Below are 25,306 nucleotides of genomic sequence, written 5' to 3'. Positions count from 1 at the left end.
GGCCCCAGAAATCGATTTAGAGGTGGGCACATGAGCCAATCCAGAGTTAATGAATGTTGATGTTATTGGCTGAGCCTCTGATCAAGCCATACCTGAAGTCAGAACTATACTTGGACTTCTCAGCTTTAACAACTTCTGCTTTTGATTAAGCCTCTTTTGGGTCTAATTTTTGGTCTCTTGCAACTAAAAATGTCCTATTTGGACTAGGAAGATGAGTCAGAAAATAATAGCATTAAAAAATATATATAGGAAAGAACATTCCAGGCAGAGGTAATAGGAAGTACAGAGTACAAAAGCCCTGAAGTGAGAGGGTATGTTCAGGAACTGAGCCCCTTCTAAACTACTGTGCTAAGCTCTTTATGATCATTTTCTTTTGAGCCTTCACAACAACTCTGAGATGGCATTATCACTCCTATTTCACAGATGAGTAAACTAAAGCTTACAAAAGGGAGGTGACTTGCTCAAGGTCACGGAATAAGGACACAAACCTAGGCCTCTCTGACCCTTAGATCTAGGCGAATGATCTTCATCTTACATGTTTCTATCCCATGTATGATCTATGGGGACCTCCATCCCTTCCCTTTCATCCCACTCCTCTGACCAGCTGGTTTCTAGTTGGGTTCAGCCAGCGGAGGCACAGAAGAGGTTAGAAGGCGAGAGGAAGGGAAAAGCCAGCCTGGCTCTGGCAGCATCGTGGTGGTGGCTGCAGCTGGGTTGGAGGTAAGGGGTGGGCATAGGGGGTGGCTCCTCCAGCAGTGAGGTGTGTGGCCTCCTGGGACGTAGCAGCCCTCTGATCCCTGGGAAACACATTTGTCATGCTTGTGTTTCTCTAGCCCTTCCAACACCTTTAACCAATTCCCTTCATTAAAATTGCTTTGCCTGAAATAACTCGTGGTTAGTATTTTCCTAGCTGGCTGCTGATTGATATAATCATGATGGGGTGACTATTGCGAATTGCTGCTCTCATTGGCAGAAGGTGTCACTTCCAGCTGCTGCCGGGATAGTCCACTGGGATCAACAAATAGCAGATAAGGCAGTGATGGGGTCTGATCTGGCTTCTGTCTGCCCTGAGATCTCTTAGCCACTGCACTACAGCAACTACTCATTAAGGTTCTTCTGAGGCTGGAGGCAGACAAACTTGAAGAGCTTGAGTTAGCTCTGGAGAATTATGTCCCGCCCGGGCCAGCCATGGGCTTAAAGTGACTCTAGAAGGAAAGGTTTTCACTGAGAATCAGATTTTTATTCCAGACTCGAGATCACCTAGGCCAGAACCAAAAGGTGGTGATGAAATAGCTTGTCCAGGAGTCAGAACTGCACTCACCTCTGACTGCCACCAACTCCTGTGTGACTTGACTTGAGAAAGTCCCTCTCCGCTCAGGTCCTCGTCTGTAAGAGGAGGAGCAGAGCTGTTTGTTTCCTACCCGACACCTTCTTCCCTCCTCTCTGCGTGTGCTTCCTGGGCTCTTCCCAGCCCGTGGGGTGATGCTTGACTGGTTTCAGCCAATCACGGTCACTCCTTTCCCCGCATCAGGGATTGGATCAGTCATGGGCAAGTGACACACCCCTGGTCAGTGGGCTGTATGGGGTGGTCCGGGGGACAGAGTGCAGGGGGTTTCTAGGAAAGTTTTCCTCGCTCTGAAAAAGAGACACAAGAGAGACATTTGACTGCTTTCTGCCTCTGGAGTGGCTCGGTGAGAAAGTGATGCCCGGAGCTGTTTGAGCCACCTGGCCACCGTGAGGGGGAGCTGCCAACCCCTGAGGTGAGGATGGCAGAGTGGAAAGATGGACAGAGCCTGTGTCATCGCTGTCCCGAGTGCAATTACAGAACTGCTGGATGAACCACCTCTGGAACCGCCCAACATCTGAACTTGTTATGGGGTGTAAAACATTTTTGTTGTGTAAGCTCTTTTCAGTTGGGTCTTCTTTTATCTGCAGCCCAAAGCCTTCTACCTTACATGAGGCCCCCAGACGAACTTCCTTGTCCTCTTTAGAGATAGCATTTTGTGATTTAACTTCTCTTTTCAAAGAAAGAAACAGGCTTGGCAAGAGGGGACTTGCCCAAGGCCACAGCACACGGGTGGCAGAGCTGGGACCCCCAGTCTGCTGCACTCTTTCCCAGTGCACCCCTTTGCCTGACCTCTTCACACAATGATGGATATCAGTGTGAAACAGTTCTTGTAGTTCATTTCATTGTGTCACTCACAACCTCTCTGAGCTGAAGGGGAGTATGAGCTGGGATAAAGATGACCCTAGGTCATCTCCCACCCTGCAGCCTGCCCCTCTGCATGTGTGCCCTTGGGACCCAGCAGAGTTCAGAAGTCCAGGCTGGGACAAGACTCTTCTTCCCAGCACATGATTAACGTGCCTGGCAGTGATGGTGCTGCCAGCTTCCATGGGTGCCCAGCTGCGGCTAATCCTGAGTTTCAGAGGGGGTGAGTTCAAAAAGGCTCCTCCTCCTTCTGAGATGTGAGCATGTGCCAGGGCCCACGTGATGGCCACAGAGCACTCAGGGAATCCTGCTTCCTGGCCTACCTTTGGTAGGAGACCCGACGTGTGGAAATTTTGTGTTCTCCTGGCCCACAATGTCAATTTCTGAGATTCTCTTGGTTACTGGCCATTCAAGGGACAGAAACTGGGCCTCTACTGGAATTAGCCCCATCCCAAAGTTAAGCAGGGAATCTTAGACAGGAGAGAAAGAAGGAGAAGGATTCTACCCCTCTTATGGAGACTCAGCTGCAGAGGTGTCCAGAGAAGCAGGCAGAACTGAGTCATTTCATTACAGCGAGTGTTTTTCTTTTGTATTTTTACTTATAGATGTCTATGTAGGTATGTGAAAGCCAGGCTTTCTTTACCGTCACAGTGCCTGTTCTTGGACCCTGGACGAGCTGGTCAGATTTGTGAGATTTGGAGTGAGAGTCACAGAGGGTGCCTGCAGCCCAGGAGCCCACCTCCCCCTCTCCCTACACAAGGCTGGCAGTCTAGGCTGACCCCCAGGCATCAACCAAGGGTTGTGGCTATAAGTCACAGAGTCCAACTCTGGCTGCCTTAAGCAAAAAAGGAATTTTGAAGAAGGGATATCAGGGTGCTTTGGGCTATAAGCAGCACAATGACAAGAAGATTTCTTATGTCATGTAACAAGAAGTCAGGCAGCAGGTGCTCCAGGATTGGCTCAGTGGCTCAGTGACGTCATGTGGTACCAGCCACCAACATGGTCCAACGACCCCCAACCTCCTGAAGCTCATGCCCCTGTGGAGGGCATTCAAGAGGGCTGGCCCGTGTGGCTACTGCAGAAATGACAGTGTGCGACTTCGAGACTACATGGTAAAAGGCATGTAGCTCCCACCTCATTCTGTCCCTTGGATCACTTGCTCTGGAGGAAGCCAGCCTCCAGGGGGTGAAGACACTCAAGCAGCTCTAGGAGAGGCCCATGGAGAGAGGAACTGAGGCCTCTTGCCAACGGCCTTGTGAACGAGCCATCTTGGGAGTGGATCCTCCAGCCCCCATCAGGCCTTCGAAGGACTGCAGTCATGACCAACAGTTTGACCTCAACCTCATGAGAGAACTCAGCCCAGAACCACAAACTTAGCCACACTAAGCAGGCCTTGGACTGAGTTTTTGCATGCTACCCTGACAACATCCATGCAGGAGGTTTTATCACTCCCTGCACCACAAAAGAGGAAACAGGGCACAAGCAGGAAGTGGCTGAGATGGGATGCAGCAGAGCCCTCTCTTCAAGGGTTGGGCTGGAAGAGTTGTCCCATCTCTGCTTATCTTTACCCCTCTGGGACACCCTGTGCTAGGCCACTTGCCCTGGGTGTCTTGGCCCCTAGTATCTCTCCAGTACAGGGCAGTACAGGGCTCTGCTAGTACCTTCCAAACCACCCAACCTTCTGGTGGAGCCAGAAGGGAAATCCTTCCTTCCAGGTTCACTAGGTCTTTGTGCATAACCCTGCCTTGTGCCCTCATCCCCAAGCTGACAGCTCACCCTCAGCCTTATCCACAAACCCAGACAGTTCCTGGGTTGCGCAGGTGAACCTGGAGGCTGGATGTCCAGGAACAGCGATGCCTTGTTAGAAACAAGGCCACCTGGGGCATGATGCAACACCCCAGGGAGAAGATTCCACCCCAAAGTGGCCCCTGGAGAGGTCCCTGCAGCAGCAAGTCCCATACAGGGCTGCTACCAGCAACACTGTCTGCTGTCAGGTCTCTCCTGGGGGTTTAGGCTTATGCAACTTTTTCTAGGATTTCATTTCCTTTTTCTTTTTGGTCTCTAGGTTCATTGACATGTCTGGGTCTGAATGAATTTTGTGCAACTCTTACGTGAGTGGGCAAGAGTAACTAAGTAGCGGGGGGGTGGTGAGAGTGGGACAGTGGGTCTGGCTGTCACCATTCTTTTGAGAACCAGTGGCTTTCAAATTGCTTTTTAGGAAGGGAACCATTTTGTTAAAAGAAATGAGAGCAGGAAGCACAGAAGCCTTCGACGAGATGTGGGTAGAAACTTCACCTTAATGTCAGCCCCTCCCTCCCAGGGGCAGCCCCAGAGGCAGCGCTGCCTAAAACAGTGAGCACTTTCACGACCGCCCCCGCCCCCACACGCCCAACCCCCGGCATAACAGACTAGCATCTGTCAAGGCTTTAGTCCTGTTTCTGTGCAGCTGCATGTGTCAGAAAACCCGGAATAACAGAAGCTTAGACTACATGGATGCTGATTTTTCTCTCTGGTAAATAAAGCCCATAGACGCAGGCTCAGGTGATCCAGATTCAGGACAACCTGAGTGGCCTGAACTCACTATGCAGGCACCGTTCTGGCGGCCCAGCCTTATGCCATCCTCAGCACGTGGCTCCACCTCCTGGCTCCAGGCTGGCTTCACTCACACCCCCGTACTAGTCAGAAGGAAGGAGGGAGAGATGAAGAACACGAGGTGACCAGCTCTCCCTGATTGCCCTGGACAGAGGGATCACCATGACACGGCACTTTCCGTGCTAAAACCAGGAAAGTCTCATGCAAACTGGGACAAGTCAGTCACCCTATATGAAAGGCATGGACCCTCCCTGAAGGACACACTTTGGAAGTCATACCACATACTTTATTTCATTGGCCAAAACTTAGTCACGTGGCCCCATTTAGCTGCAAGGGAGGCCGGGAAATGTCAATTTTATTCTACGGCCATACGTTCAGTTGAATATTTAATAAAAGAGGGGGCTGTGGGGGGCGATATAACTCAGTGGTAGAGTACATGTCTAGCATGCATGAGGTCCTGGGTTCAATCCCCGGTACTGCCATTAAGATAAATAAACAAATAAACCTAATTACCTACCCCCCGCCAAAAAAAATTAACAAAATTTTAAAAGAAAAGAAGGGGAAACAGATATTGGGATCAACAAGAAGTCTCTGCTGGTTTCCCTCCCTCATCCCAGCCTGCTCCGACCTGCTGAGCATTTCGTACTTCTGCTGCACTTCACCCAGATGCAGGCTTTCCTCTGGGCAGTGACCTTTATTTTTCTGCTTGGTTGCAGTTAAACTTTCCCTTCAGCAATGTGGCTTTCAGCTGTCCTGGGTGTTCTCACCCCAACCTGTCCTAAATCCAGACAGGAGACACAGGCTCCCTAACCACCCCAACCAAACTGCCATCCAGGCCTGGGGACTGGGCTTCCTTACTGAAGAGCTTCACAGGCAAGGAGATCTCAAGACTCATGGGCAAGGCAAAGTGGGTGACACCAACCTTCCCTTTCCTCCCCTCCCCGCCTTCTCCTTCTCTTCCTCTTCCTTCCCTTTCTCTTTCCTTCCTCCTCATCACACATCAGGTACTAAAGATACTGTGAGCTTAAAGATTAGCGTATGGGACAAAGAAACAATCCATTACAACAGGCATGACAAGGACCAAGACAGAAAATCAGAGTGCTATGGGGGGCCTAGAACAGATTTCCAATCTAGATTTGGGAGTTCAGAGGGCTTCCTAGAGCAGAAGACCAAATTTGGTCCTAAGGATAAATAGGATTTGGGTCCTGAGGGATGAGTAGAATGAGCCAAGTGGCAGAAGGAAGCGTTTGAGTATGTACAGCAGCCTGTAGAAGAGCCACAAGGCAGGAGAGAATGCAGCCCCTTCAAGGGACTGGAGCAGTTCAGTGAGGCGGGAGCTCAGGGAAGGGAGGGGCTGTGCTGGGAAGTGGCTAGAGGTGAAATGAGGGGGGTCATCAGGGGTGGGACCACAGTTATCCTTATGCGCCATGATGAGGAGTTGGCACTTTGCCTGAAAGCACCCACTGGGCCATCTGCCTCTTAACCACCCAGTTGCCCTTGTACCGCTCAGCTGCTGTCCAGTGCTTGTCCTGGGTCAGTCCCTTCATGAACTGGCCTGGTGTGCAGGGGCTGATAGAAGAAGATGAGCGTGCAGCCGGACCCCCAGGAAGGCCTCTTGCCTGGTCAGGCCAGAGTTGAAGATGAGCCAGCCCTGCCCACTGCAGCGCTGTGGGGTGACAGATGTCCCACCCTGTGCCACATGTCTGCTATTAGGTATCATATCTCCTTGTCCAACTCCAGACTTGGGCCCTGCTGCCCCACCTCCCTCTGGTCAGGAAATATTCTGATAGCCCATTCCAGCAGGACCTCAAGATGGAGGATTGGGGGCCCCTGCCTGGGGACACACATGGGTGGGCATCCATTCCTAGGCAGGGCGGCCCTGTCATCGCCTCACACTGCCTGGAATCAGGGTGTGGGACCTCTCCCCACCCTTCCCGCCCTAGTCACACTCCACCCCTTTCCCTTCTCGGGTAGAAATCTCTCTCTCCCTCCTTTCAGCTCTTAAAGGCTCACTCTTTCTTCCTCTTCCAAGACATGTTACAGAATCTCCACAGAGTCAAGGTTATTACAAAAAGCACAGCCACTGACTTCTGGAAGCTTCTGCACTCTGACTACCAAAAATACCCAAGACAAGGAAGTACCAAGGGACTGGCTCCCTGCTTGAAAGAGCCAAGGGAGGGAGAAACACAAAGTTAATATGTCAATAAATCATCTTCCTCTCCTGCCAGAAGGAGGGCATGTCTCTTACTGTCACGGGTTCAGCTGTTGCCAAGCACTTCCTGCCTCTCTCACGCACTGCCCTTACCTGGTGACTTCCTGTGGCTGGAGCTTCCCTTACCCAACATCGTCCTGGAGTACTTGGACCCCCTTGGGTGCTGTCGGATTAGTCATTCTTCATGACATTCTGCAGAAGTTAGAGGCAAACTTGGAATCTTAGTGGTTTACAGCCTTTAAGATTTCTCCAGGGGGGTTGGGTGGGGTGGTTGTAGCTCAGTGGTAGGGCACGTGTTTAGCATGCATGAGGTCCTGGGTTCAATCCCCAGTACCTCCATTAAAAAAATTTAAAAAAAAATTTTTTTTGAAGATTTCTCTCACACTCACAGCTTAAGTCAGCTTGGGGGCTGCCTGTTCCGTGTGTCCTCTTCATCCTGGGCCCAGGCTGAACAAGAAGCCCGTCTCTGACACATGCTGTTCTCTAGGGAGGCAGGCTGTTTCGGTGGCTCAGAGCACTGCCTTGCACTCAAATAGGCCTGGGTGAAAATCCCTGCCTTCTCAGAGTTAATGTTCACAATGCCTCTGTGAGTTAGGAGGTGGCATTAGTCTCATTTGACTGATGAGAAATCTGAGGCTCACAGAGGTTGATTATCTCGCCAAGGTCACACAGGGATGTGAAGAAGTGGAGCTGGAACTCAACCACGGATGTGTCTGGCTCCAGAGCCCACACCCTACCACCCTCTCCCTTCCACCCCTGCGGCATAGTCTCCAATCTGCCAGCTGAATGTGATAGATGGAGCACATGCGTTCAGCTGTTTTCTCTCAAAATCCCACTAAAAAGACAGGAGAGAAACAAAATATAAAACAAGGGCAAAGAACAAGAGTAGCAACGATAGAGGTGAGACATGTTAAATTTCAGAAGATGAGAAGTAGAAGGAGGAGGTGGTAGAGCTGAGAAGGCAGAACCCTAAGGAGTCAGAGGCACCTGTTACTGCAGAAGGCGATGAAGACAGGGGCCAGGCTGGAACAGAGAACCCAGCCTACTCACCCACCTGGTACAGGCGGGTGACTTTCCACCCCCGCCCCCAACACACAGACACACACATACAGACACACACACAAACACACACACACACTGAGGAAACTGGAGTTTTGTTCTGAGAAGAGGTGGAATCAGGGAACCAGGCATAGTGGAGGGGAGGAGGCCCTGTACTTTAAAGGAGAGATGAAGTGAGAATTTATAAAGTGAATGTTGGGCACCACCTTCTCCTCCTTTGTGCCTCTCCACTCCCAGATTTCTCTCTGCCTGATGCATACCCCTCAGGCAGGATGCTGGAACATTCTTCTCTAGAGAAACACAATGACCCCAAAAAAGAGATCTGTAGTACTGACATTTGGGAGTTCCTCCAGTGAAATGTCTGCTCCTGGCCCTATTACGCCACAGTGAGTCCCAACAGTTGATAAGTTTTATCTCTCACAGCTCCCAGTACCCAAACAACAATCTGGGGCCTCACTGTTAAGTATGAATTTTTCAAAAAGCTCTTGTAAATTAAAATTATGGTAGCAGGAGAAAAGTTGAGAGAGAAGTTGGAAGATAAGCTTAAGGACGATTTCCAGAAAGTAAATAAAATCATAAAGAAAGAGACAATAGAAGAAAGGTTAAAAAAAGTAGAAGATAAATCAGGAGGGTCCAACATTCAAAACAATAGTTTCAGAAAGAGAGAAAGAGGAAGGGAAAGGAAAGTATCAAGGAATGAGATCAAGCTTCCCAGAACTCAAAGACTTGGATTTGCATATTGCAAGACGCGCCTAATTCCCAGCACGATGACTGGAAAAAGATTCATTATGATGTTAGAACACCAAGGATTAAAAAAAAAAAAAGATACTAAAAGCTTGCAGAAAGGAAAAACCCATTCACATACAAGTGATCGAGAATCAGAATAGGCGGCATCAGATTTCTCAGCCTCAACATTGGGAGCCAGAATGCAGGTGGATAGTCTTCAAAACTGTCAGAGAAAATGATTTCCAAACTTAAGTTCTATTCCCTGCCAACCTAGTAACGGAGCATACTGATAGAGACATTTTCAGATATGCAACGCTTCAGAAAATATTATCTCCTGTGTATGCATTCTCCACCAAAATGAGGGAGTAAACCAAGAAAGAGAAAGACAAGGAATCCAAAAACAGTCGATCCACACAGGAGGGAGGTGTAGGAGAGTCCCAGGAGACAGCTGTGCAGCACGCTGGAGTCAGAGGGTGGGGGGGCTCCCCGAGGGACATCTCCAGGAAAAAAGCTAATCAGATATAGCGTCTGGTGTGTTTGACCTACAGAAACTAGGTCTCAAGGTCTTTGGCTTTAAAGAAAAAAATAACTTTCTTTAAAAATTTGGGAAGAATTCATGATAGAAACAAAGAAAACTGAGCAATAAAAAGGAGGCAAACATAGTATTATATGAGCTTGAAAAGGTACACGTATTTTGTATTCTAACATTTCTGTTATTGAGATGCATCCTGCAAACGATGACATGTCACAGTTTAGTTGGGAGCATGCTTTTTTTTTTAACTTTAACCTGCATTCTTTAAAAAATTTTTTAAAAAAATTAGAGTTGATTTACAATGTTGTATTAGTTTCAGGTATACAGCAAAGTGATTCAGTTATATATATATACACACACACACACATATATATTTCAGATTTTTTCCATTACAGGTTATTATAAGATACTGAATATAGTCCATTGTGCTATATAGTAGGTCTTCGTTGGTTATCTATTTTATATGTAGCAGTGTGTATATGTTAATCTTAAGCTCCTAATTTATCTCTCACCCCACCCTTTCCCCTTTGGTAAACAGTTTGTTTTCTACGTCTGTGAGTCTATTTCTGGCTTGTAAATAAATTCATTTGTATCTCTTTTTTTTAGATTCCACATATTTGTGATATCATATGATATCTGACTTACTTCACTTTAGTATGATAGTCTCTGGGTCCATCCATGCTGCTGCAAATGACATCATTTCATTCTTTTTTATGTCTGAGTGGTATTCCACTGTATATATACATCACATCTTCTTTATCCATTCATCTGTTGATGGACACTGAGGTTACTTCCATGTCTTGGCTATTGTAAACAGTGCTGCTGTGAATATTGGGATGCATGTATATTTTCAAATTAGCGTTTTCTCCAGATATATGCCCAGAAGTGGGATTGCTGGGTCATATGCTTACTCTATTTTTAGTTTTTTAAGGAATCTCCATACCGTTCTCCATAGTGGCTGCACCAATTTTACGGGTGCATACTTTCTTGGCATCTTACAATATTAGATTAGGAGAATTATAGTTATATCTCCAGAAGGATAAAAAGAAGTGTAAGGAAGGAAATATAATTATGGTATGCTATGTAGTTCATGAACAGACAAGACACACAGCCATAATGAGGTAAACAAGCATTAATGGAATACGGCTTTTACCAAAAACTGTGATATTACAGTATTGGGAGGATGAAAGGAGAAGTAGGGCATGGCTGGTATAAAAGAGTCAACGCTTCCTCTTCCATAATGGGGAGTAAAAAGACAATATCTAAAATCAATAATTCCAAAAAAATAGCAGTGTGAGTACATTATTTAAAAATATGTAGGTAAATACCAGAAGAAGCAACTGAAGGAGTCTGAAAGGAAGAATTCAGGGATGGGGAGGTGGGGTAGGGAATCACTGGAATTTTTTTCCTGTTCTTGTTGTTGTTATAAACCTTATGGTACTGTTTGACTTTCACAATCATGTATATGGAGTACTACGGTTTGAATGGAAGGAAGAAAGGAAGTGAGGGAAGGAGGCAATAAATCGGGGATTCTCTGTGGATCCCAGCCCTTGATCAGGAGCTTCATGAAGGTCGATGGGAAGGGGCAATGAACAATTCTGAGGGGGCCCTGTTAATGGAGAGACTGAATCCTCCTGTAGTGGGATGGCAGATCCTGCAGGAGAATTTTGTTTTCAGGTCCTACTCTCCTTTAGAGGCTCTGACTTCCTCAAAAGAAGGAGGCAGATCCCAGCAGCAGCCTCACCCAGGCCCTCCTGGGGCTCGGCTCTCTACAGCCTGCGAGCCAGGGATCCAGACTGGGGTGGGGTCATCCACAGTCTGGCAGAGCAGGACAGTTCTCTCCCCGTGCCTGGGGAACTGCAGAGGACAGAGAGCCGATGCATCCACTCCACCTGGTGGAGGAAGGGAGAATGCAGCCCCGAGCTGTCAGGATTTTTGCAACTGCTTCCCTACTGGGAAGAATCACTACTTAGCTACTTTACTGTTGCAAGATAATCCTCAATTTCATCTTTCTCTTATGTCATACTTCATCTTAGGCTCCATGACCAGACATCTTTGATTCCTACTCTGGAGCTGCTCCAGTTGTCCACTGCTGTGTAATAAACCCTCCCGAACCTGGTCACATCAAACAACCACTACCTATTATGCTCTTGGAGTCAGCGGATCAGGAGTTTGGATGGGGGCACCCTAGGGATGCATTGTATCTGTTCCCTGATGTAGAGGCCTCAGCTAGGAAGACCCAAATGGCTGAGGGCTGGAACTGCCTGGAGGCGCCTTCCCTCATGTCTAGCATTTCAGCTGGATGACCTGAAGGCTGGTCTCAGCTGGGACTGCTGACTCATGCCTCCCTCTGACCCCACCGTGTGGCTAGGGCTTCCTCAAAGCATGGTAGTTTCAGAGTAGCGAGATCTCCTACCTGGTGCATCAGGGTTCCAGAGTGAATATTCCAGTGAACAAGGCCAAAGCTGCCCGGCCTTTTATAGCCCAGTGCCATGGACTGAATGTGTGTGTCCCCTCAAAGTTCATACGTTGAAGGCCTAAGCCCCAATGTGATGGTTTTTGGAGGTGAGGCCTTCAGGAAGTAATTAGGTTTAGATGAGGTCATGAGAGTAGAGTCCCTGTGATGAGTTTAGAGCCCTTTACAAAAAGACAAAGAGAGACCCAGCCAGAAGGTGGCCATCTGCAAACCAGGAAGAGGGTTCTCACCAGACACTGAATCTGCCAGCATCTTGATCTTGGACTTCTTAGCCTCCAGAACTATGAGAATTAAAAGACTGTTGTTTAAGCCACCCAGTCTATGGTCTTTTGTTACAGAAGCTCAAGCTGACTAAGACACCCAGCCTCAGAAGTTCCATAACATCGTTTCCCTCAGAAATTACTGTTTGAAGTGGGCACGAGCCTGCCCAGATGAAAGGAGAGGAGGCCTAGACTGGCCTCAATGGGAAGAGGGTTACAGAATTTGCAGTCATCTTGTAAAACCACCACAGATGTTCAATACCGTTCATCAGAACAAGAATAATTTAAAGTATTTACACATATATCTGTTCATTGGGTAGATTAATGAGGAAGCCAATATATTTTGATGGCTAAGAGTCTGAGATTAAAGTCAAGGAGAACTGGGTCCAAACCTGGCTCAGCCACTGAGCTGTGTGTCCTGGAGTAAGCCACCTCACTCCTCTACACCACAGTTAAGATGGGGATAGTAATACCTACTTCGTAGGTTTTTTTTCTTTTTTTAGGATTACACAGGATAGCCTATGCAAAGAACTTGTCCCACAGGAAGTATTTATAAAATGTTAGTCTCTTTTTTCTAAGTTATTTCAAAAGCTGAATTTCTGTTATTTCTGTTATCTCAGACTCTAAGATGGCTATAATTGCAAATCTTTATAGATATATGGAAAGAATAGCTGCCTTTCTTCAGGGGATAGCACCCCCATTCTTTTGGGGAATTGCTCAGCCCCCTGCCTCCAAGCAGGCTGTCCAAACAGGAGCCACCATCTTCTGCCTCCCAGGTCACAGCAATGGATCTGGGAGTGGACAAAAGAGCCAGACTGGACTAATCATCACATCTCACCTCCTAGGCCTTAATGGTTGTCTGGAGGAACACACGTGACCCTGGAGAATCAATTACACTCTTGAAGATTTGCCCTTTTATTCCCAACTAGCTCTCAGGGAAGTGAGCTCCCATGTGAATCCACGATTTTCTGATGACCAGGATCCCAGCCTTATGGAAAAAGCCAGTTCAACAGCAGGACGCCACCATGCACACACAAAGACACAAACACAATGAAAAGCAGGGGCTGAGAGGTATAGAGAGAGTCCTGGAGCCATGAAGTCCCTGGGTCTTGTGACCATGACCTAGAGTGGTCCCCTTGCAACTTCCTGGTGACAGAGCCCATCCATTCCTTTTCTTATAAATTACTTCTTTTCTGTCATTTGCAACCAAAAGAATTCTGAGTAAAATACCACTCTGATTTGCATATTTTTTATTAAAAAGGAAAATTGTTCATAAACTCCTGTACTTTCACTGTTATAAGGAAACCAATAAATGTGACACACCTCACAAGTGATAAAACCCACAGTGTGTTAAAAGCTGCAGACTTGAGCTTCCTGGAATTCATTCCAGCTTAAGTAGCTGAAAATGATGGAATTTTTCAGTACTCAATGGCCATGCCAGCCACCAGACTTTCTCACCTTTGGCTTCTGTTCTTAACAAGATGACCCTGGTCCCAGCCCCCAGCATTTGGCCACACTCTGGCTCAGAGCAGCTGACACCACAAAAACAGCTTGCCCCAGACCCCAACAAAGGCGATTAGAGGAGATTAGAGATATTTGCTCTTGGGGCACTGCAGAAGAAATGATCCCTTGAAAGCTGTACGCTTTGATACAGTTTATTTCTCTTCTAATTGAGGCTTTGGCTTTGAAAACAAATAGTTCAGTTAGAATATAAACAAGTTGATGCCTCTAAAAGTAAAAAAGACTCTTACTGAGAAGCCAAGTTTCAGGAGATAAAAGCCATCTTTAGTCTACAAAGTGAGTTTCTGATCCCATCCCTAAATGACTTATCTTTTTTCCTTGGAAAGAAAAGAGAAAATTTTCTCTTGGGAGGAGGGGGAGTGGGGAGGGGTCCTTCATCAGTTGGAGCTGAATGATGAAAGCAGCCCACGTGGTAGCTTCCCAGGCCTCACCAGACTCACTCTCATTGGTTTAAGCACATGCAGTCACTGGATGCAAAGTACATACTGACATCTGGGAGAGCTCTGGCATTCTGAGTGCCAGTCGTCAGCTGTCGGTTATTGCCGTCCTTACTGTCTTGAAAAGATATGAAAGTTGACTGTTGGGAGAGAAGTCAGTTCCAAATGGTCCTTGGAAGCTCTATGTACACTTTGCAAGGCTTGGTGGGCGTGGTGGGCCGGAGGGGCACTGGTTGGGGAGTAGGGAGGAATGCCCTTCTGCTAGCTCAATCTTGCTGTTCTCCAAGAGGAGGGAATGCAGATCTAATATTGTGGATTGGGCCACATTTACCCATGGGCCAGGTCACTGCTCATTCACGGGTTATGCACAGCACATCAGCCTCTTTTCTCCTGCCTGCTTCTGTGAGCCTGAGGTGCAAAGTTGGTATGACCCTGCCTCGACCTTTCTTTCTCTCTCCGGTGCTCTCCTGTTACGAAGCTGAATTGGAAAATTTTGCAGTTTGGCCGAGTGGCTCTCTCTCCACTTCCTCTCACACATATATTTGGATTCTTCTCTTTCCTAAGTGGGTGGTATATTTCAGATTTGGACTTTGTTTGAGGGCGTGGTCATTTTTTGGGCTCTAGGGGACTGCACCAGCCCCACGCTGCCAGAGAACCAGACTGGGGTGATGGGCACCTCATTAGTAGTATCTTGTTTCCCACTTGTTCATCAAGAACCTCCCACGGAAGAGGCATAACTGCTCTTTCTTCCTGCCTGTCTTGCTCTTCTTGTCCACTGGCAGGGTGTCTGCAACAGAGATCCCAAACACTGACATGTACAAGACAGATGCTCTTCTCTCCCACAAAGTCTGCGCTGTCACGGCAGCCTTGTGCTCCTTCTGACTTGTGGCTGCCCCATCCCTAGGGTGTTGCTTTTGTTTCCATTACCTAAGGAGGCTCACCTGCACATCTGTGTTCCATCTGGCATGGGGCCAATGGTGCAGTGTACGAGGGACATGGAGGATGAGCCCCTTAATCTAAGGCAGAGGTCAGCCAACTACAGACTGTGGGCAGGCCACCTGTTTCTGTAAACCCAGTTTTATTGGAACATAGCCCCTTTCATTTGTTTAACTATTGTCTAATGGCTGCTTTCAAACTACAAGGGCAGAAGTGAGTAGTTGCAACAGAGATAATATGGGCCAAAATTTCTAAAATATTAATTACCTGGCCCTTTAAGAAAAAGTTTGCTGACCCCTTCTCTAAGGGCATGATCTAGAGACTGCCTCCTTGACTTCTGCTCACACTCCATTGATTTGATCTTCGTCACATGGCCATGCCTAACTGCAGGGAATGTTGGGAAATGTAGTCTTTAAGGTGGGCAACCATTGGCCCAGCTAGACCCTTAGTTATTACTAAAAGGAAAAGGGAAGAATAACTGTTGGAGGACAACCAGCTATCTTTCCTATGCTGGGTCATGTGTCCTCCGGCCAGATTTTGATGCCTGTTACTTAAAAATTCTTATAAGCCAGTTTCCTGATGTTTATTCATAACTGATTTCTTTTGTCATCTCTGCCTTCCCTGCCTCACTGGGAGATTTTACTACAGCAGAACCTGAGTTCTGTTCAAGAGCTGGCTTTCCACTCAGAATCTTCCTGAATGCGTTTATCTTCCAGTGTGGAGTAAGTGCCTGGCTGGGCCAGCCCCCACTTCGCTTCCAGTCACAAAGTCTCTGTTGGCATGGTTATTCCCACTGCACAGTTCCACATCTTTCTCAGAACTCGGCCCAAAGCAGCAAGTCCCCTTCACCTCTGGGATGGAAATCATCCCGCAAGCAAGTCAGGAACTTGTTGTACCCTTGATGGTGGGTATGTAGGAGTCCTAGTTAATGTCCCAATAGATAAGGTCCTCTACCCCCATTCTTATCCTATCTCTGGTCCCTTTTGTCATCTGGGCCAGGACTTTCTCCCATTCTCTCTCTCAATGACAGCTTCTCCTAGTATTACACTCTGAACATGTAAGCCCTCAGCTATGAGGATTTCTGAAGCAGGCATGTAGCTTCTTAACACTCACCCTTTCTAACAGGTCTGCCTCTTTTAAACATCCTCCCAAGGCTGTATCCGCTCTTTAGTCCAGACACATCATCTTGGTTACACCCATGATTTCACATTTACCACCCTGTGTTCTGGCTTCAATCTTGGGCAGTTCATGACTCATGAACTGTCTGCACATGAGTGCAGAACAACTACGAATCAGGTCTGGGCCAAATTTTGAGACTATTACGTGCTATGTGAAAAACAACTGAAAGAACTAAGGGTTCCCAGCTCAGAGAAAGGAAGACTGGATGGCTACCATCTTCAAACAGTTGAAGGGCTGTCATGTGGGAAAGAGAGCAGAACATTTCCATGATATTTCTATAAGATTTAACTTCTTAAAACTAATGACCAAGTATTACTTTGCTTAAAAAAAAAAAAAAGGAACAATAAAGACACACATGAGATTGGACTTGTTCTGAGCTGCCCAGAATGGCAAAACTGGATCAAAAGGGAACCCTTTTGGATGCAAAATCAAAAAGAACCTTCTAAGAAGTAGAGCCATTCGATATGCAACAGGCTGCACAAAGAGGCAGTGAGATTCTTGTTTGGGTGATATTCAAGCAAATGATGATGATGATTCCAAGCAGAATGGGGAGTTCAACAAAGGGGCTATCCTGGGCAGTATCCTCTTGATTACAGAGTAAAAGGAACCTTCTCTCATTAGCTCAGGTTAGGAGGGATTTTGGAAAGAATTCAGCTCTCATTGAATCCCAGGAAAAGCTGAGCAACAAGGCTGCAGGAAGGGTGGGAATGAGATCAGCTCCAAGTCAGTCCCACTGTGGTGACTCAGCTCTCAGTTCTGTTTTGGGTTTTTTTTTTTTTTATTTGAATTCTTCCCCAAGAATCTGCAAGACCATTGGCAAGATTGGTGGCTTTGCTTCTTTTGAGTTAGGTGTTCAGTCCTGGTTCAATCAGTGATGGTCATGGGGGTGGAGTCTCATGATTCAGACTAAAGTGTGATGACAGAGGCCATCCATCTGTGCAGTGGGTGTAAAACTCAGAAAAGTTGGGAGGGGCAGACACCCTCAAAATGACACAGAGAGTCCTGTCCAAACTCAGAGCTCACTAATTCTGAGTCAAAAGTAATCTCAAGCAGATGACGTTCTTCATGTGGTTGTGAGAAGGTCAGGACTAAGTCATCCTCAGCTGAAGGCAGACGCTGGAATTAAAGCGAGGGGACTGCAGGACCATGGGAAGAAGTGGTGGAAAAGGAGTAAATGTGACCTATTGATCAACACACAGACCTTGGTGGGTTGCCTCCTAGGACACGCATTGTCTAGGACAGAGCCACCCACAGGCTGAATTACAAGTTACAAAGCACCTGCATCAATACAGGGGGTTTTTTCCCATGCAGTTTTTAAACTAAACTTTAAAATTTTAGAATCATTTTAGATTTACTGAAAGGCTGAACCAATAATACAGAGTTCCAATCATCTCACAGACTCCTCACCCAGTTTCCCCTGTTGTTGACGTCTTACGTGACTATGTTATATTATCACAACGAATGGACTGATATTAATATGTTTTTAACTACACTCCATACTATTCTTGGATTTCATTAGTTTTTCTTTAACGTCATTTTTCCATTCCAGGATCCCATCCAAGATGCCTGTATTAATTTCTCAGGGCTACTGTAACAAATTACCACAAATTTGGTGGCTTAAAACAATAGACATGTATTCTCTCTGGAGTTCTGGAGGCTTGAAGTTCTAAGTCTGTAGGCACACTCCCTCTGAAGGTTCTAAGGGAGAATCCTTCCCGCCTCTTCCGGCTTCTGGTGGCCCTGGGTGTTCCTTGGCCTGTCACCATGGGGTGGGTGCTATCTTGGAGTGAATAATGCCAATCTCTGCCTCCATCTTTACATGGCCTTCTTTGTGCATCTCTGTGCTTGTGTGCCTCAAATTTCTTTCTCCTTTCTATTATAGACACCAGTCATTGAATTTAGGGCTCATACTAAATCTGGGATAATCTCATCTTGAGATCCTTAACCTAATTACATCTGTAAAATCCTATTTTCAGCTAAGGTCACATTCACACATACTGGGGGTTGGCACATGGACATTTCTTTTGGGGGACACAACTCAACCCACTACAACACACATGACATTTAGTCATCATGTCGCCTTAGGCTTCTTGGGGTTGTGACAGTTTCTCAGACTTTCCTTGCTTCTGATGACTGGTCAATATTTTGTAGACTGTCTCTCAATTTAAATTTGTCTGATGTTTTTCTCATGGTGAGACTGGGGTTATGGGCTTTGGGGAGGAAGAACACTGAGGTGAGGTGCCCTTCTCAACACAAGATATCAAGGGTATATGCTATTAACTGGACTTACCACTGATGAGGTTAACCATGACCACCTGGCTAAGGAAGTGTTTACCAGGTTTCTCTACTGCAAAATTCCTTTTCTGTTCTCCCACGTCCGCACTTGTACTCTTTGGAAGCAAGTCACTAAGCATAGCCCACACTTAAGAGGTGGGGAGTTAGGCTCCACTCCTTGAGTGGGGAGCGTTTGCATAAATTATTTGGAATCCTTCTATTGTCCTTGCAATTTTGCATGCATTCTCTCCTAGGAAAGGCAGGTTTCATGGATTCCAACCAGAGTTCTACGGCCTTTACCCCATTCCTCTTAGAGAATCTGAAATTCAGGACAACCATCTGAGGAGAAAAAGTCATTGATGAGTTTTCATTAACAGAAAATACTATAGGACAGAGCTATTCACAGCATGAACTGGTGTGGTCCATGTCTGCTTATAGGTCTGTAGTAACGTAAGTATAGATGTTGAAAGTGACATTCAGAAACTGCATAGCGGTTTCACAGAGTAATCTTATGTTTGTTGAATCTAACAACAAGGAATTAGAGCTTGTATGTTATATGCCATCATCATCATTATTATTATTAATTATTTTTCTCATAATTCACCTGTATTGTCTTTTATACAAGTACTGGTCCAGGACAGATTGGAGGGAAATGGTCAGAGAGTGGGAGAGGCACAGAAAGTGGACCCCTCTGTGTGTAGCCTCACAGAGGCCCTGGGGTTCCAGGCTGCCCCCTCCCCTCACCCACACGGCACATGCCCCTTGCTCCCCAAAATGAGAGGGCAGCCTGGGCCACCAGTAGGCTGCTGTCTGGGCCTCATCTTGCTGAGCTCAGGGCCATGACCTTCCCTGCAGGGCATACTGTTCTCACCACCCCTACACACACACACCCAGGCAGGACAGCCTCCACCGCCGTGCACCCAGGGCCAGCACTCTCCGGCTGCTCTGAGCCTGTCTGTGGTCAGCTCCATGGGCAGCCAGAGCCACCCTGCCTGGGGGAGGTGTGCTCTCGCCAGGATCTGGGCATCCAGGCTTTTCCATGAGTAAAGACTGTTCAATTTCTTTTGCTGGTGATTAGGCACGTGCAGGGCCCAGCAGAGAGATTCCACACAACACAGCTTGTGGAACTGGATGGCAGGCGTTCAAGTCCTGCCTCTTCCTCTTCCCAGCTGTGCTACGTTGGGCGACTTAACCTCTCTGGGACTCTGATTCCTCAACTAGGGATAATAACAGCACCTGGCTCACAGGGTTGTTGCACGGATTGAGTTAGAAAGTATGAAGCACTGAGAGCAGGGCACTGACAGAGTGCCCTGTACGCATCTGCAAGTAGCGCAGCTGTGTAGGCTAAAGCAGTTTGAATTATTAACCAACATTTCCCAAATTATTTCCCACGGAAGCCTCAACTAGGTGATGCTTCCACCAAAAAGGTTCTTACAGCCAAATCTCGAAAACATCTGCTAGCATATCCGCATTAAACCCTGACGAGTCCACAGCAAAAAAACATACAACCACCACCACAACAAACCCTAGCTTTATTTAGCCCAGCGTTTTCCAAACCTAGCGGATCCTGGAAACCTCTGCACACCTCGTGGGATAGTGTTCCACAGGACACCAGTTTGGGAAGTGCTATGGGTGAAGGCAGTGAGGGGAGTCTCTGAAAGTAGAGGAAGGGTCTCCAGGAGATGCTGTCTGGGAGGGGTGAAGCCACAGCAAGACCCCAGTGCCCAGAGAGCAGGAGGGAAGGGGGCACCTGGAATGCCAGGGCTGAGGGCCCAAGAGCAGAAGGGAAGGGCAAATCTGAGGGCCCCAAGTCAGGGGGGATGGAGATGAGCAGGGTGCTATTTGGACGCAGAGGGGAGAGAGGAGGCAGCAGCAACCCTGAGAATTTACATTGTGGGAGGGAGGAGATGGGAGAGCAGAAGGGGTGAGGAGGGAGGATTATCCCTCATTTACTTACAGAATCACTCTGCCCAGTCACCCTTCCCACCTCTGTGACTCGGGTGGGTCCAAGCCCTGTGGTTTCCCCAAGCCAGGGGCTGGAGAGGGAAAGATGAGGACAGCTGCTTCCTGGCTAAGAATAGCCCCCAGAAGGCACAAAGATGTTCTATCCCCACTATGCACAGATCGTGTGATTGTAAAATCGACAGCAGTTTTCCAGGGCCGTTAGGCTGAAATCCGGGCTGGTGCTGAAAAGAAGCAAAGGCTGCAGTCTGAGTTCCAGGCCTGGCTCTGCTGGCCACTAAAGGCTGTGCAACTTTGGGAAAATTGCTCCATGTCTCTGGTTCAAACTTCCTCTCCAAGTTTGGTCCTCAAGCCCCACTTCCCCCTCCTGTGGTCACATCAACCATAGCCAGAACATTTCTACCCCTTGCTCTGGTGCTAAAGGCATCCCCTGGTACTCAGGCCTTCTGCTCCTCCTCACCGTCAGTGCCCCCGCCCCCTGGCCCAGGCCCTCACCTCTGGAAGACCTGACGGCAGCACTGGTACACCTCAAAGCTGCTGCTGCTGAGGGTTGTGTTCAGGAGGGACAGGCAGTCGACCTCAGCCCCCCTGGGCACGTAGAGGATCCCTGTGCAGGGAAAACAGCTGGTGGGCAGGGCCCACGCCCTCCTACCCCTCAACTCCGCCCAACTGCCTGGCCCTGCACCAGGGCCAGCTAGAGAATCAGGGCTCTGAGTCCTGAGCCCGCCAGGCCACACTCACCTGCCACACAGGCGTTCACTATGGACACAATCGCCCCTGTGCAGAGTGCCCGGAGCACGATCTGGGAGAAGTCGCTCTTCCGCTGGGGGGCCATAGAGGCTGCAAGAGGACAGGAGTGCTCAGGGCCAGGCTGCCTACACACTGAGCTTGGGCTGCATCTGCTGACCCCCTTCCTCTTCTGGTGCCAGAGGGGCAGACCTTGTCCCCCTGATGGTTGTTGACTTTGGGAGTCCTCCTTGGCCTGACTTGGGCCCCTAGGTAGCACTCCACACCTCTCCACGCACCATCAGTGGCAGGTGTAGGAAAAAACTGTGAGTTTAGAGTCAGGCTGGCCTGGGATTAAACACAGGTTCAGCCACTTATTAGCTGAATGACTTGGGACATCACTTCGCTTTTCCAAGACACAGTTTCTTTCTCTGTAAAATAGAATAAATAGAGTCCCCCCGCTGCAGGGGACTCTAAGGGGTGGAAATGTTTCTTGAAAAGAGCTGAGAGCTGTGCAGAGCCTTCTTCCCTAGGCCCCACCGGGCCTGCCTGTCCATTGTGGGTGTGAGCACTGGAGACCAAAGCCTCAGGAGACAGGCCACCACCACATCTCCCATCCCTCTCCAGAGCCCTAAGCCAGGCTTGGCCCTCAAGGCCAAGGTGAAGACCTCCTGGGCCACACCAGCAGCAGAGAAATCATGAAATTCTAGGGCTAGGTTGAAGTGGGGAAGCTCTATGGTCATCTTGTTCAGGCCCTGTCTTAGACTAATGGGAGAGCTGAGGCCTGCAGACCCTCAGGAAGTTGTCTCAGAGCCAAGACTGGAATCCATCCCTGACCCTCCAGGATACCAGGGACCCACTGGACTCACTCAGGCCTCCCAGCATGATCCCAATGGAGCTGAAGTTGGCAAATCCACAGAGGGCAAACGTTGTGAGGGTTTCTGCTCTGACCTGAGAATACAGAAGATGAGTGGGGAGGGGCTTCCCTCAGAGGTACCGGGAGCACCCCCTCACCACCCGGCTCCCTGGCCTTAAATTTCCCTCAACTCCTTTGTGTCTCTGACCTTTGATGCGCTCGATGCCGCCCCCTTTCCAGGCCTTGCACACCCATCTCTAAGTCAACTCAAGCTGCACCCCCTCACAAACATAGCCCCCTTCCCATCCACCCATGAATCATCTTATCTTAATGACCAGCCTTCTGGGTATGATTCAGGCTGGCTCAATCCTCAGTTGGGCCCTCCTAAGCTCTGTACCTGGGGGCACGTGGGTGAAGGGCCCTTCCCTGAATGCTGCTGTCCTGGGCTTCTGCTCACTGCGAATGCACTCAGGCTGAGGCCCTCGGAGGGTGCTATCATGCCCAGAGAGGGACTGCGGCCCAGTGAAGGAAGTGTGGGATTCGGAGCCCAATCAACCTGGGCTTGTTACAGCCTATTTTCAGGTGGAGCAAGTCCATAGTCTCCTAAGTTTTAGTTTCTGCATCCGGAATGTGGAAATAATAGTACCTGCCTGAAAGGACTGCCATAAAGGTCATATAATGTATAGGAGGTACCAGGCATAGAGAGCGTACTTAAGCAAGGTAATTTTCCTTCCCTTTTGCTCTGAACAGTTGTTTAACTTCTCAGAAATAAGGGTTAAGAGCCAAAATGAAACAATTTGGGGGGGGGGAATGGCTTAGACCCAGATCTCACATCATATAAAATTAAATCTAGATTATTGAAACAAATAAACATCAAATAACAGAAAATATAGGACAGTAATTATCATAGTTACAAAGTAATAGTATTACCTTTATTTTCGAGAGGAGCAAACTGAGGCTCAAAGAGGTTAAGTAACTGAGAAAGTTCACACAGCAAAAAGGCAGCTGTGTCAGAATTTGAATTCAGTTTTATCTGGCTCCAAAGCTCATACTTTTAGCTACCATATTGTTTCAGGAATTTAACACTTACCAGGTTTTTGGAATGGAGATAACTTTCTAAGATAAGAAATAATAGAAGAAATCACAAAGGCAAAGATTTGGTGTAAATTTTGTCTTAAAAGAAAAACCCCTAAATACAGAACAAAAGGGAAAAAGACTAGGAAAAATATATATAGAAAATATAACAGAAAAGGGTTAATTTCTTTATAACATACAGAGCTTTTACAAATTGATGGAAAAATATTAAGGTACCTGCATTCTGCTTGCTCGTCTATAATCACCCTCAAGACAGTAGCTCAAGTAATCTTAGAATGTAGACTGTCAAATCTTCAGTAACTTCCTACTGCTCCGTGGCCTGTGCCACTCTCCTACAATTACCACCTGTTCTAACCTCATTTCTCTCAGTTCTCCAAACAAGTGCTTTTCAATCTCAGGGCCTTTGCCTGTGTCTCTTTCTTGGCTTGGAATGCTCTTTCCAACTTCTCCTGGCCCCTTTTACCACCCCTCAGGGAGGACTTGTCTGACCAGCCCAGTCAAGGAAGACCCCTCCCTGTTTCCTCTTCTTTCCATTGTAGAACTTACCACAAATTGTGTTTTAAAATTTTTTATTCCTTTGCTTTCTTATGCTTTTCTTGTGTCTTTCACTAGATGTAAGTTCTATGATACTAGGGACGATGTCTGTCTAGTTCTCCTTTTTATCCCTGGTGCCTAGCAGAGTGCCTGGCACCTCAGAGGTCTCAAGAAATACTTGCTGAAGGAATGAAGTTCGTGTAAAAAGATCCTGGAGGAGCATATCACCCGTTATCTCTAGAGGAGTGGAGAGTGGAGCTGAGGATGAGGAGTGAGGGGAAACCTGGGCTTTTTACTCCATACCAACTTTTTTTTTAAACTAAAGAGCACATTCCTTTACAATTAAAAAAATAATTTAAAAAGCAAGAAAAGGAGGGTGGATATAGCTCTGTGGTAGGGTGCATGCTTAGCATGCATGAGGTCCCAGGTTCAATCCCCAGTACCGCCATTAAAAAAAAAAGGCAAGAAAAAATATTTCATGTTCAAAGTTTCTAGCAACCCAGGAAACACAAATTCAGTTCAAAATTCCTAGTAACCCAGGAAACAAAAATTAAAACAATGAGCTATTATTTGCCCATTAAAGTAGCAAAACTTTTTTATTTTTTAAAAAGGCTACTCAGCCCTGTTCAGTGTATGATAAAATCAATGCTCACAGGCACAGCTGGGGCAGTTTCAGTTGCTAAGACCCTTTGGGAAAGTTACTGGCAGCAACCGCTCGGGGATTCGTGCCATGTGATTCAGTCATCCCACATCTGGGAAAGCTCCGGAGGAAATGATCCGAGGAGGGAAAAGTTTCTGTGCAAAATGTTATTCACACACAGACACACAAAAAGCTATTCACTTCAGCATTGTGTATGATAGCCAAATAATGGAATTACATATTATATAATTATATTTATTATAATATAATTAGTTATAATTAATTATATATTATAATAGATGTTATTTTGGGATAGTGAGATAAAGGGTGATTTTTTTCATTCTTAATCATGTTATATACAGCTGATATTCTTTGAGAAAGTTTCATTTTAGAAAGTTTTATAGTTATTAAAAATAAATCTTAACAGAATGAACCAATCCCTAAGCTGAATCTAATATGCTGATGGTGAATGTGGTGGTGAGGTCTCCCTGTTTCCCTCTCTTACTAAGCTCACTGGATGCTCACATCCGTTTCTTTGCGGGCAGGTGTCACACTGGTTTTCCAACAGAAGAGGAAGGTGCAGCGGCTGGACAAGGGCACATGGGATGGTGGCCCATCTACAGGTAGAGCTCAGCTACCTCCAACAGGCAGGTCCCCGCACCTCAGCCTCCTAAAGGCCTTGAGAAAGATGGCAGTGAAACCTGAGCCATTGTGTGGCCCAGGGCAGTAGGATGTGGGAGGCCAAGCGCCACCTCATTGTGTCTTAGCCCAGCCCCAGGGCTCTCGGGAGCAGCCGCATTACTCCCTGCCCCAGGGAGGGGACAGGGACGGGACACTCACAGAGATCCATTGCTTCCTGGAGCCGACCCACTCCTCGGCCCCCGCGAGGCGGCGCTGCTTGTACTCAGAGAGCTCCTGATAGGCCACAAACTCATTTAGAAACAGCTTCACCCCCAGCAGCTCAGCCACCACGGAGCAGTCCTCCCAGGCCACGCCCATCAAGAAAGCCACAGGCCGCAGGATGTAGGAGCAGATGAGCTGAGGCACAAGGCAAGAGGAATTGCTGGGACCACGGTCAGC

At 47.4% G+C, this 25,306-nt stretch overlaps 1 protein-coding gene across 9 annotated transcripts in view; it reads right to left on the bottom strand.

The window, feature by feature from the left end:
• Positions 1-1,198: 1,198 nt before the first annotated feature.
• Positions 1,199-25,306, bottom strand: part of SLC28A1 (solute carrier family 28 member 1) — a 68,298-nt gene continuing 44,190 nt past the window's right edge. For 6 of the 9 annotated variants that reach the window (XM_074354035.1, XM_074354036.1, XM_074354040.1 and 3 more), the window contains 5 exons: positions 25,067-25,264; positions 21,971-22,052; positions 21,117-21,215; positions 20,871-20,982; positions 13,300-20,599 (listed from right to left, as the gene is read on the bottom strand). In XM_074354035.1, the coding sequence (XP_074210136.1) occupies positions 20,527-20,599; positions 20,871-20,982; positions 21,117-21,215; positions 21,971-22,052; positions 25,067-25,264 (564 nt within the window). In that variant the 3' untranslated portion in view covers positions 13,300-20,526. The other 3 variants (XM_074354037.1, XR_012502665.1, XM_074354042.1) reach the window with 3 other exon arrangements.

Source organism: Camelus bactrianus, chromosome 27 (genome assembly GCF_048773025.1).
Source record: "Camelus bactrianus isolate YW-2024 breed Bactrian camel chromosome 27, ASM4877302v1, whole genome shotgun sequence".
NCBI lineage: Eukaryota > Metazoa > Chordata > Mammalia > Artiodactyla > Camelidae > Camelus > Camelus bactrianus.
Note: the sequence above shows the minus strand (reverse complement) of the source record. Positions and strands in the feature narration are given on the sequence as shown.